This window comes from Siniperca chuatsi, linkage group LG19 (genome assembly GCF_020085105.1).
Source record: "Siniperca chuatsi isolate FFG_IHB_CAS linkage group LG19, ASM2008510v1, whole genome shotgun sequence".
NCBI classification, from domain to species: Eukaryota; Metazoa; Chordata; class Actinopteri; order Centrarchiformes; family Sinipercidae; genus Siniperca; species Siniperca chuatsi.
This window is the reverse complement of record NC_058060.1, coordinates 14,185,813-14,198,723: the sequence shown is the minus strand read 5'-3', so window position 1 is coordinate 14,198,723 and position 12,911 is coordinate 14,185,813. Positions and strand designations below refer to the sequence as shown.

Genomic DNA, 12,911 nt, shown 5'->3' with positions numbered 1-12,911 from the left:
TTAAATAAAGGCTAAAAAAGGAGGTTATATATAGGTTTCTATATCCTACTCAAGTAACTGCACTCTTGTTAATACAGCTGACAATGGCCCCGTGTTTGCTGTCAATGTACCTGTTAGCCTGTCGGCATTCCTGCACAATGAGTTTAAGTATATGTAAGGATGTGTGTTGTGCCTTGGAGAATTAGCTGTTCAAGCTAACAGCCAAACTTACTTCCACCCAGAGGATCTGCTCTGGTCTTGCTCATCACCAGAAAAAGGAAATGTAACATGGCAGCTTCTTGTACATTACAACATTCAATGGGACTAGATACATCCCATTTCGAAACTTTTTTTTAACTGCGTCAATAGTGTTGATGATGACACTACACATTGCTGGCCACTGGTCAGCTGAGATTATGTCACTCGGAGAAAATAAATCCGAGCTATTAACAGAATGTAGATGTAATTGGTGTTTGGTTATAGAACAGCAGGCGCAAGTCTCTGATGCTGTTGTAGTGAATGATGGGATGTGCAGGACAGGAAGCCTCTTCAGCTGCCCTCAGTTCTATAGCTGTAATCACTTAAACTCTCATTCAAATTTTCTCTCTCTCCTTGTCCATCAGAGGCTCTTCTAAACATGTGCAACTATTCAGCTTATGTGGTTGAGCAAGATGTTAAGCTGACCAAGAAACAAACATATTTGCATCCTGGTGGGTGACCACAACGTTCCGGGTTTGATTCCGACCGCGAAACCTCTGTTACACGTCATTGTTTGTTTGTCAGGCAACCACTGGAGACTGCAGAAATTTACTGGTCCCAGCCAAGAAATAGTCCAGCACATAACCCCTTGTAAAACGGCGAATGGTTGATTTTACACTTTGGTTTTTGTACGGATTTAACAAATGAGATATAAAGGGTTAAGTGACATTTAAAGGCGCTGGAAAGTGAATTTTGTTACTTTTGGACAGTGCTAGGCTAGCTGTTTCCCCATTTCCAGTCTTTGTGCTAAGATAACCTGCTGATGACAGCTACATATTTACCATACAGATTTAAGAATGGCATCGATATACTCCTCTAACTCTTGACAAGAAAGCTAATAAGCACATTTTCCCAAAAACTGTTCTGTAGAACTGTTCCTTTAAAAATATGTATAGCATATGTTTCTTCATTCCAATAACACATTCCAAGTCAAATCTTTTAGATTACAGCCTAAAAACTGTAATCTGACAATGGAATTATTTCGTTAATAATGAAAGAAACCAATGACACCCTCATATTCAATGATCTATTGTAACATAATTTGCTCTTTTATTTAGAAATAATGGTAATTTTCTTTACAGAGACAAAGGGTCAAGCAGGCTTGTTACGGAGTCAGTGCTCTTTGGTTTTTGGCTTTTTAAGTTGTCTGCTTATCCAAAACACTGGTAACTTGCAAGAATACGACAGAATGATGGTTTGCACAGATAAGATTAACCTGTGCCGTCTAAAGTGAAAACATGCAGTTACTAACAGGAAGCAAAACATCGAATGTGGCCTGTATAGGTATATGGTACAGTCAACAAAGAGTATGAGACAGTGTCTATCTGTGCACACGTCACACACTCTTGGCCCTGGATGGCGGCAGACGAGCTGCAGTCAGTCTCCTGGCAGACGACACGGGATCTGCGCCACACCGATGGGATTTCAGCACTTCCATTCATTTACACGCACACCCACACACACATACATGCAAACAAACACACAAACACACCCGCCTACCACCTAATGTCAAGGATCAGGTTGTATACAGGAAACACTTGGTAATTCAATGTTGATTTTTTTTTTATCCCCCTATCCTCTTGTCTCTTCATCTCTTCTTTTCTCTAACATGGGAGGCCTTCTCTTTGGCTTCTCATGGAGACATTAATACCCTGAGCCGTCTGAGGATCTGTGCATGGTAGACCTCAGGTACTCTGGAAGAGGAGGCTATGGGAGCAGGGTAGGACAATGGTGGGGACTAGTAGAGGGAAGAAAGGCTCTTTTGTGACGAATGGTGGATGGACAAGCCCTCAGGGAAGCTGCTTCTTGTAAGATGGGTGGTTCTTGGCCCGGACCCTCTTCTCTTGTGTCCTCCTTGGAAAGGGAGCCTCTGATCTAACACACAAGCTGTGATTTATAGATTGGTTCCTCTTTGATGCTGACATCTGTTTGATATTGCCTGACGGGGGGATTAAATGAGCCAACTGGCTCTCAGGGTGGCGGCGACCCTCATCATTGCAGAGGGATGGGAAAGCAGACACTCGCTAGCAGTGACTCATGGGTAATTTCATGCCCTAGTGAGGACAGGGATGAGTTGATGTGAAAACATGGCTGCTGTGAAAGGTGTTCACATGGTGATGACCGTTACGGTTTTGTGTAGGGTGCATGAATGCGTAACTGTGCGCGTATGTGTATCAGTTTGACTGTTACTGGGGGTGTGGGAGTGTACCATTTCTTCTCAGTGTATCAAAGAAGACACGGTAAAGGGGATATGACATGGCAAGGTAGATGATGCCAAACGTTGTCTAATGAGTTATAATGTAATGGACCCAATGGGCAAGAGACCCATAGAGACATGTAATTCACACTTGGTCACGCCACAGCGTAGTGGTAGTGTGAGAGCATATTGCATGCAACACGCTGATTGAGAATGAAAGTGAATCTGCTGGAGAGCCATCAGGGGTATGAGGGGGAGAGAAAGGTATGCTATGCCAGGAGAAGATAATTGCCTCGATGCAGCCTGGCCTTCAGACAGTTTAGCTTGACATGGCATAGGAAAACAAATGTGGTGTGACTGATGTGCGAAGATGGAGAACAATACTAATTCAACTAACAGTTTTTGAGTGTAAAGAAAATGAAAAGACAGCACTTAGGGAAACAAAACTGTTAGTCTGACCTGTTTCCACAGTCTCTCTCTACTTTAAATGATGAAGTCTATTTACAGCACAGAAAAGGCTGAACAAACCAAGCTTAACACACAAATCAAAACTTGTGTGATAGGCAAAGAATAATAGCTGTTGATGGCGAAAGAAAGACAAAGTGTAGAAATGGAGAGAGGTTACTGATTTACTGCTCATCAGACAGCAGTAATGAACAGCCAGTCTCCAGACTGACAGCGAGCAGAAGAGAGACAGTTTGGAAGAATGTGGCTGTGGTCTGCTTTTAAAAACCGCTGCTGTCAGCTTCCAATTTAGAAGGACTGAAAATGAAAGTGGCACGATTGCTGACAGTGACAAAGACATGACAGATAATGAATCAAATCAATCCAGATTTAGCTGGCTGAAATTATTAATAGTAGTTCCAGGAAGGATAGCTATGTCATTCTCTGATGAGCAAATGCAATTTCGAACAAAGAAGGGGAGAGAGGGGGGTGTAAAACGGAGGACTGGACAGCTTTCCAGATAATTTTTCCAATATTGTGTAAACTCTTATTAACAAGAAAGGTCAACAGAGTGAGAGGAGTCTCCCTCCCTTCCTTCCATCCTCATCTCCATTTCCTCTCACCCCCATCCGCCTATCCCCCTAGTCTCAATACACAACTGCCCTCTGTGTGATTTTTGGGAGTGATGGTGGGAGAGGTAAAAGGCAGGGATTCTGTGGAGGAAGGGAGGGGGCACACAGAGTAAACTGCGCCTCCCTTGTTTTTGGCACCTTGCAGAGTGCAGTAGAAGAAGAGGGGGTGATCATGGAGTGTATATTGGATGAGTCAGCTCTGAGATATGGTGAAAGCCAAGGAGAACAGACCAAGCGGGTCATGTAAGGACACAATAGACTTCTTAGTGGATTTAGTAAAGTTGGGGGCAGTGGCTCTAACGGTTAGAAGAGCAGTGGTAGGATTCGCCGTAATGTCCAGAGGAATCCTGCTAGGCAAAACTGAAACCTTGAGCAAGGCATTTAAACCTCGTCTTATCCAGTGAAACATGCCAGCGGTCAACAGTGGGAGACTGAAGCAACACTGGCAGCTCCTAGCTGAGTTTATCAAGGTCACCAACCCTCCGCTGCAAAAAGCTTTTCTCAGAAGCAGCTGGCAATAAGGATATGTTCTTACCAACGAGAAACCACCACCACTAATTGTCACTACATGCTGGGTGTTAAACTGTCTAGAATGTACTGACGTGAAAAGGAAAATCCCAAAAAAGCACTAGGGTTTCAGTATCAATATCACACACTCCTCAGGATTTCTGGCAGCTGTTCACCTCCACCATATTGATGTGCTCAAGTTTTAAGACATGTATACACTCATAAAAAGAGCAGGGGTGCTCTTTCACACACAAAGGGCAGTAAAGGACTGTCATTTTTTAAACACAAAGATGAACTGCTGTCAGGATTTGCAGGACTTGGCTCAGCAGATGAGTTTGATTGATTGATTGATTGATTAGGCAATGTTGGAGTAATACAGTTCAGTCACAGTCAGCTGCAGGTGTGTGACAACTCACGTGTGAGAGAGTACAAACAGAACTGCTGCTAAAGTACTGAATTTAAGTTTAGTCTGAAATCTCCAGATGGAAACACTTTTTATGTAATCCATTGAAATTAAGATAATTTGATGCTTGATATTGAGCAGCTGGACTTGTATTTTAATGTCAAAAGCTCTGTATTGATTGCCTCCATGACTCTCATCAGAAGTTTTTTAAGAGAGGAGCGTAGGGCAACAGTTTGGCCTCTCTGTCTGCCCCTCATCATTTGACTCCTTTTTATTAGATTCAATCATACTGTAATTCTGCAGACTGTGTGGGACCCAAAGGCAGATAGGAAACAGAGCAAATTAAGGAACAGGACTTTTTGTATTGTAATGTGGGGACAGAGAATAACGCCGATTTGGCTTCTTTACAAACTTATATTGGTTATGATGTGCAGGCAAGCACTGTTCAAGCCCATAAAATGTAATTCTAATCCAGATCACAAGGTTCACATGTCATGGTGAATTACAGAGAAATTTTGATTTTGTTTTTTAAATTATTTAGCATTGAAACCATAAAAAGCCACTGAAGCCATCAAAAAAGTGTCTTAGGTGTGAATATAACACAGGTAGGATATAACTTTTGGTAACCTTATAAAAGTCTGTTTTTGTTGAAACTGTGTCAGAGACTTTGCTTCACAAACAAAGATTTATTGGAGTGCTCATGTACTGGATTACATTAAATTGTACAGGTATACCTAATAATCTGCAGAAATAAATGTTTTATTAAACTTTTTTCAAGGGCTAAGTGGTAGACTTCGGGCAGATGGCCCGGGGGCTGGACATGTGTGGAGCTGGGAACCTCAGGCGGACGGCCTGGGGGCTGGACATGTGTGGAGCTGAGGACCTTGGGCGGACGGCCCAGGGCAGGACATGTGCAGAGCTCATCTCATGAGGTCCGCGTCAAAGACCAAAAACATCTGGAGCCTGGTGAAATGCCGGCGACGCAGGCAGAAGGTCACTGGAGGCCGGCGGCGAAGACGGAACCCTTCTGGAGGCCGGACAACCAGATCAGGGCCTGGTGACTGAGAGCCAGCAGCGGCAAGGAATTGGTGCTGCTGCGATCCAGCCGGGAAAGGAGGCGACTGCGATCCAGCGGCGACAAGGGGTTGGTGCTGCTGCGATCCAGCTGGGAAAGGAGGCAGTTACAATCCAGTGGTGTCAAGGGATTGGTGCTGCTGCGATTCAGCAGCGGCAAGGGGTTGGTGCTGCTGCGATCCACCTGGGAAAGGAGGCGACTGCGATCCAGCAGGGAGTCCAGGGGGATGCTGCGATCCAGCAGAGAGTCCAGGGACTGGGGGCTGCTGCAATCAAGCAGAGAGTCCAGGGACAGGGGGCTGCCGTGATCCAACAGGAACTAGAGGCCGCCGCCGCGCAGGAACTGGAGGCTCTGGGGCACTGGGCAGTGCTGCTGGCGAGCAGCAGGGCAGTGGTGCAGGCGAGCAGCTGTGAAACCACACTTCCTCCTGGGGGGTTTCCCAGAAGGCGTCAAGACAGCAACAGACTGAAGTACCACCTGGTTTGCAGGCTGAGATGCTGACTGGAGACTAGCACGTAGGTGGTAAGCATGCAGGGATTTGAGCTGGGGACCAGCAGGCCGGGGTGCAGGCTAAAGACCAGCGGGCTGGGGTGTAGGCTGATGACTTGCCTCTGTGGGACTTGTCTCTTATTTCATCCCATATGTCCTTGAGGCATATCAAGTCACGGACCAACTGGTCCGCTTCCTCAGAAAAGTCTGCTGGGTCCATGATTGGTTGGATCATTCCGTCGTAAGTGGTGCAGTATGAGGACCCAAATGCAGAAGACCAGGAAGCAGAATGATGATGAGGTAGCCGGATGACTACAGTATTTATTGGGTGACCTAGCTTACAGGCAGGTACAGGCAGACAAACCGACAGGCAGACAGGCAACAAGCAGGTAACATGCAGGGAGGCAGTGACAGGTCTGGGTAAAGGAAAACAAGTTACCGGCTGGCAGTGGTAGAAACAAGGAAATTAGTCCAACAAGGCTAAACAAATCCAAAAGGGAGCAGGCAAAGTTCAAAGTCCAGAATCCAGTCATGGTCTAAGGGAGACAAAGAATAATTCCAGCAGAACTCAACAGAAACAACTGCCTGACCGCTTGACACTGGCACAAAGAAACACGCACACGACAGGAACACAATGATCCGACAATGAACAAAGGAAAAGACCTGGACTATATTCCCTAATGGAGGTGAGACAACAAGACACAGGTGCAAACAATCAAGGAGGGGCCAACAATCAAAACTGAAGGGAAAGCAAACAAAGACAGGAAGCAAAACCACAAGACACACAAGGGGAGGAAAATACTACAAAATAAAACACTTTGAACGTAACACTGTGAGAATTTCCACAAGCCTTAAAAGGGCGGCGATCCATCCAAAACTTCCTGTGCACATATTTTTTTGACTCTCTTTACAATAACTGGAATAGAGTTATCAGCATGACTCCTTCAGATCATGAGTTGTTAAGTTTTTGTAATACTTACCGCATTATGACATTTCACAAACCCTGATAAAACATCATGACTACTCATACAGTCCCTATCCTCATTCATTCTGTGATTACTTACAGGAAGAACATGACTTATAATTCACGATAGTATCAATAATAGTGGCATCACATGGCCCTATTTGTGTGGGTGTTTGTGGAAACAATGTCCTAACTCTGTTGTGTTTTCCTCACCTCAAAGTTGACAGATAAGTTCCTCTTGAGGGCAATTTCGTAGACCAGGCTGATCTCTGATTTGCTGGCATCACTGCCTTCCTCGGTCTCCCCCTTTTCCTCTGGGCTCTGGAAAAGAAGGGGGAAAGAAATCAGAGGTCAAAATGGTAAAAGGGGACATACTGCTAGAACTAGTGCCACTTTTAGGTTATAGGTTTCCAAATGGTCTATTGTTCTGTAACACTAGTTTAAGTAATGTATTATCTATTATTCATGAATCATTCAGTACACCCCAAATACAGCCAAAACTCAACTCAGTGGGAGTTCTACCTGGGAAGCTTTTGCATTTTTTCAGGCGTTGACTGGTAGATACACCATATATTTTTTTTAGGTTAGGCTGCCTTATATAATTAGCATCACTGATATGGTAACTAAAATGAGAAGCCAAAGCTGGAAGAGCCTCTGACATCATTTATATCCCTGTTTGAGAGCATTACAATCTTTGTCTGACACTGTTCAACCTACTAAATGTCAGGTAACATTGTGTCTGTGGAAATAGCTACATTAAAGATGCCAAATAGCATCCCCAAAGTGTGTCTGTTGGGCTAAAACAGACTAAGGTGCAAGGTGTTCTCCCCTTAGCATTCTGAGCCAAAGCAATAACGCTTTCCATACGAGTGCTACGGATATGAAACCATATTCATTTGTAGAGAACACAAAGTGCTTGAGGCCTGCTATAATGTTCCTTCATGTGGAGATATTTTTGTTATTAAGTTGGAGCAATACTGAGATATTGTCTTTTGTTTTATTTTAGACTGCTTACTGATCAGATGCAAATGTCTGAGTTCTTACAATTTTAAAGCAAGTATTATGGTCAATGAGCCACTGTTTAATGTTGAGTTTTTTCATAATAAATGGAAAGAAAATGTATCTTTTGCTTTGCCTGCTTTTAAGTACCAGAAAATACCAAACTGTGACCCCCAAACTGTGGCACATATCAAACCAAGAACTGCACGTCTACAGGGTGGATGTCGGCCAAGCTGTTGCAATGAGAAGCCTGTCTGTTTTCTGGCTATGATCCTTATCTGATATGGGATTGAGAACTCAGTATTCCAGGACATGACAGGTGGTCCTCTGTCTGTACAGGAAGGTTTCTTAAAAAGGGTGGCCCATTAAATATGAGAATTTTTGTATATTAACGTTCTAAATAGTCAAATTGTTATTTGGGAACATCAAGAACGGTCTTTTCCTGTAAGAAGAAACTAGAGAACAAGGGCTCAAATTTAAGTTTTCATCAGGCACGAAACACGGACAGTTAAAGTCAGTGGGAAAACATCAGCAGGTTTCATTGGGTTATCCACAAATTCAATCCACAAAATTTGCCAACCATGAATCTATGGAGCAATTCTGGACTTCATACCAGATGACTCAGGTTTGAGCCGTTAGTCAGTTTAATGTTTTTTTTAAATTACTAAGTTAGTTGTTTCAATGTGGATCAGACAGACTAAATCTACAAGAAGGATTTTTTAAATTGATTTCTATTCACCTCTGAATAGAAGTCCTTTCTACTAGTAAAGAAACCTAGTTCACGTCTTAGACATCATATCATCAGCCATACAACGAGGGACTTTTGGTGCCAGCTGTCTATGGGAATGCAGAGTGCTGTTTCAGTCTTTATCTTCTCATGTCCAGCTCTTTGTCTGATTAAGTCTGAATGACTGCGGTCTTTCCCTTTGGGCTTCTTCCCTTCTCCTGCCTCATTGTGTGACCCGATACGATGCATGATTCATACTGTGAGATCTCTTGGATTTCACACGTGCACCTACCGCACCAGGCGAAAGACTTCAGAAAGTATGGGTGCTCTGTACTTTGCTTTGTGTGTGCTGAGACATACATTTTCTGCCTCTTGTATTGTATGTATGAGGACATGAGAGAAATGAGTCAGTCCAAGGAGCCTCATCCATTCTCCTTCCACTGTTTTCATTACAATTCTAATATGTACTCGTGGTTATCATGGTTACATTTGCTTCTGCCACTATTTGTGATGTGTGTGATTAATAGTGTGAATCCCCTCTCAAGGCTGCATTAACAAGCCACAGGGTGTATGTGTCTGTGGGTGTGTATTAGCGTGCAAACTGGAATGACCAAGCAGATAAGCAACCTTCCTGTGACAAAGACAAATAGAGGGTTTCTACTTATAGATCTACTGGAAAGAGAGTCCTCGGAAAAGTATAAGCAAGTGAAGAATCCATATAGTGCTCTGAGACATTAACTCTCTCTCTGAAGGAGCTGCTGTGAATGAACAGTGACTGTGGGCGAGCAGGCTTCAGGATCCATTAATTGCTGATGGGCAATTGATTTCGTAATAGGGCAAAAGGATTCTTTTTTCTCAAAACAGGAAATGCACTTGTTTAACAACATATCACATTTTAATAGTACCACCAGTCTCTAAACTAACTGGCAGGGATTTACAAGTTAGTCAGCAGTTTCAATATATAATCTTTATTGCCTGAAGCCCCGAAAAGTGGGAGGTGCTTTTTTGTGTTTCCTAGGGTTACATATTGTTGCTGTACCTGTGTATAAACACAACACAATTAGAACGTCACTGATATGTACCTGTGGTCTTCCTCAAAATAAAGGTTTGACAGCCCATGGTAACAAGGAACACTTTTAGCCCGAGGGTGTCCACACATTTACACATGTAAGAGCACACACACTCACGCGGAGACAGGATGACAGACATTTACTGTAGACACAATGTGCATCAATTTGTAAAGCAAGACTCAGGAGCGGCAGCAAACAAAGAGCACATTTATGGAGGCCGACGCCACAAGACAGCGAGTCAGGCAAGTGAGAGGAGCCAAAGCGTTTTGAATAACCAGCAGCGATGCCAGGCGGTGAGGATATGGGTAATTTGATTTCCGGTGGGAGATGATAACAACAGTTAACAGCTATGCCTGAGGGGAAATTCTGGAAAGGTACAGTGACATTGGGAGTAGGCAGAAAGAAAAAGGACAAAATAAAGAGAAACTGGGAAGAGAAAATACACTCCTGTCAGGTGCAAACTAAACTATGGAGACTGAAGGGCTTAAATGATACATTAGAGTAATTAGAGCTGAGGTGGATTTGGATTCAATCTGATGAAAGCTGGTTATGCATGCATCTTAGCATCTCCAAAAAACAATGCGTAACACTTTTAATAGAGCCTCTCTGGGGAGAGCACCAACAGATCAGCAGCACAAATCCTTTGACCTTTTCATTAAGGGAAGAGTTTTCTAGTAGGTGGGGGTCGAGTAGAGAGACAGTCATCTGGCGAGAAAGCAGTCACAAGGTGATAAAAGTGCTGCAGGGATGAGGTTGCAATGATTGGAGGACAATGTGAGTAGAGGGTGGAATGACCTTTTAGAGACAGAATGAATGACAGAACATCAGGTTGGAATGGAAACAGCTTTGTGGGGGAGGGCTAGAGGTTTCATAACGTTGAAATGCGTACAGACAACTCAATTAATCATGTTCATTTTTTCTTCTGCTGTCCTGTCTACGACGATATAAAGGGATGTACTTTTTAGTAAAATGTCCTCCATTTATGTTGATTTTTTTTGGCTGGATAATTATGAAAAAGTTGTGCTTCAGGAAGGGAACCATTTTGTAGCAGATTATATTTGCCAAGCATAGGAGAGAAGGCAGAATATTTATATAGTTTAAGACCAAGCTGTAAAATAACCTGTAATTTTGTATGAGGGTTGGCCACTTTGCGTGCATGACATGAAAATAAAATCAATCAATCAATCAATCAATATAGTCAGATATAACCATTTCACTTTCCACATTAATAAATATTTAATTTTGTTATAGTCATTTAACCAATTACTCGATGGACAGGAAACTAATCTGCAACAACTCACTTAATCATTTAAGAAATTTTCAAGGAAAAATGACACAAATGGTTACCTGCCTCTCAAATATGAAGATTTCATGGTTTTTTGTCTAATGTGATAATTAACTGAATATTTGTATGTTCAAATTTGTTATTTGGACAAAACAAGCATTGTCATCTCTAGCTCTGGGAACTCACATTAGGCATTTTTAACTAAATTCTCACATTTTATAGGCCAAACGATTAATCGATTAATAAACAAAGTATTTGGCAGATTAATCAATAATAAAAATATTTGTAGCCCTACTACGCAGAAAGATTTCATTTCATCAGGATACTCATTCAAGCTGTAATTAGTCAGGATGTAAATATAAGATGTACAAAGTGGAGTCAATTGTTTTTGGTGAGGATGAAGGGTCCAAAGGGTGTGGAACATTAAATATGGAAATCACTTGCCCTTAAAGGATAAAGCTGGTGTGATATTTTATATTTTTCTTACGGTCAACAAATTCCATTAAAAGACCAAAACCAACAATGAATTGATCCTAATAACAAGCATTGTCTGTGTAGACAAAGCCTGATACATCTTAGTCCTTTGTCCCATGGGCCTCGATTGTTGTCCAAAAACTGGTTAATGAGTCACACTGTTGCACATGTTCCTTCATTACGAAGAACACTCACTATAGTTTATTTTAAGTCAATCCCACATACATCCTACTGTTGCCATAAATACTCACTTTCTAAACCAAATCTATATTAATCAGAGGTTGAATAGTACTCAATAAATGCACTATTTACTCCTGTTTGAGTAAAACCTGCTAAAAATAACACTGCCCAGCTGCTAAGGAAATTACTAGACCATTTTTTACTTTCATTAGTCTAAAATGGTCAGTCAGACAGAAGTCCATTTAAGCTTTTATAGAAATGGAAATGTACTTAAGATGGTGGCAGGGATTCTCAGAGGGAGGTCAGAAGCGCTTGTTAAACAACTATTGGAACGCACTGTTAGTGTAAGCCTTTTTGTTTATAAGTGTTTGCATGTGTGTTTACCTGTGGTGGCCGTTCGGGGATGGGTTCATTACGCAGGGCTTGCAGGGCCTTCATGGCAGCGCTGTGCCTAGCTGCTTGACGGGTGCGTCCCTCGCCAATGAACTCATGACTCCCCACAGACAGCTGCACATAGAAGATCTTAGGAACAGGATAATGGTACCTGGAATGAACAAAATAACAGAAGGAAGAAGGGACTATCTATTATAAAAACTCCTAAGCAAGGGAAGGGAGAGGCTCAGACGTTATGAGCCAAGTTATCAATTCCCACCGTTTACACCATTCCCAAATTAAAGGCCCACCACTTCATCAGGGTCAATTACTACACAATAGCCTGTTCGCCAACCACTTGACTGATGTCTTGCTATTGAATCTCAGCTTAGGGATGCCAAACAAAGCACAAGGACATATATATCCTCTCCTCTTTCTTCTGGCCGCGAACATAGATTTTGCTCTCTTTCTTTGGGTCCTGACAGAGCGGGACTGAGCTGTCACCAAGCAGATTTAGAGGTCTGCGAGTCCGCGTGTGTGATACCCCCTCCTGAGTCAAGGGGAGAAGGGCTGAGAATGTCTGCCGGATCGAGGACAAGGAAAGAGAAATAGTGGGAAAGCTAACAAGAGAGGAATCCAAACTTTTTAATATCTGCCTCCCTGTCCTCTTTCCTCTCTGCCAGTATACACTTACACTCACAAGACACACAGCCAATATATGTGGTAGACACAAATGGATAGCAGCAGCGGAGATTCATGGAACGGTGCCTTGATTAGAGTCTGGTGCTAAAATGTATTTGATATATTCAGTTTGGTCAAGGCATTGGGATTTTAATGAGAATGAAATCAATCAATC

The 12,911-nt window shown here is 42.7% G+C and overlaps 1 protein-coding gene across 5 annotated transcripts in view; it reads right to left on the bottom strand.

Moving 5' to 3' along the window:
- The window catches only part of stau2 (staufen double-stranded RNA binding protein 2), an 88,203-nt gene that overhangs the window by 55,856 nt on the left and 19,436 nt on the right, over positions 1-12,911 (bottom strand). For all 5 annotated transcript variants that reach the window (XM_044176645.1, XM_044176646.1, XM_044176648.1 and 2 more), the window contains exons 6-7: positions 12,068-12,227; positions 7,162-7,269 (exon numbers count right to left, since the gene is read on the bottom strand). In XM_044176645.1, the coding sequence (XP_044032580.1) occupies positions 7,162-7,269; positions 12,068-12,227 (268 nt within the window). The remainder of the gene's footprint in view (positions 1-7,161; positions 7,270-12,067; positions 12,228-12,911) is intronic.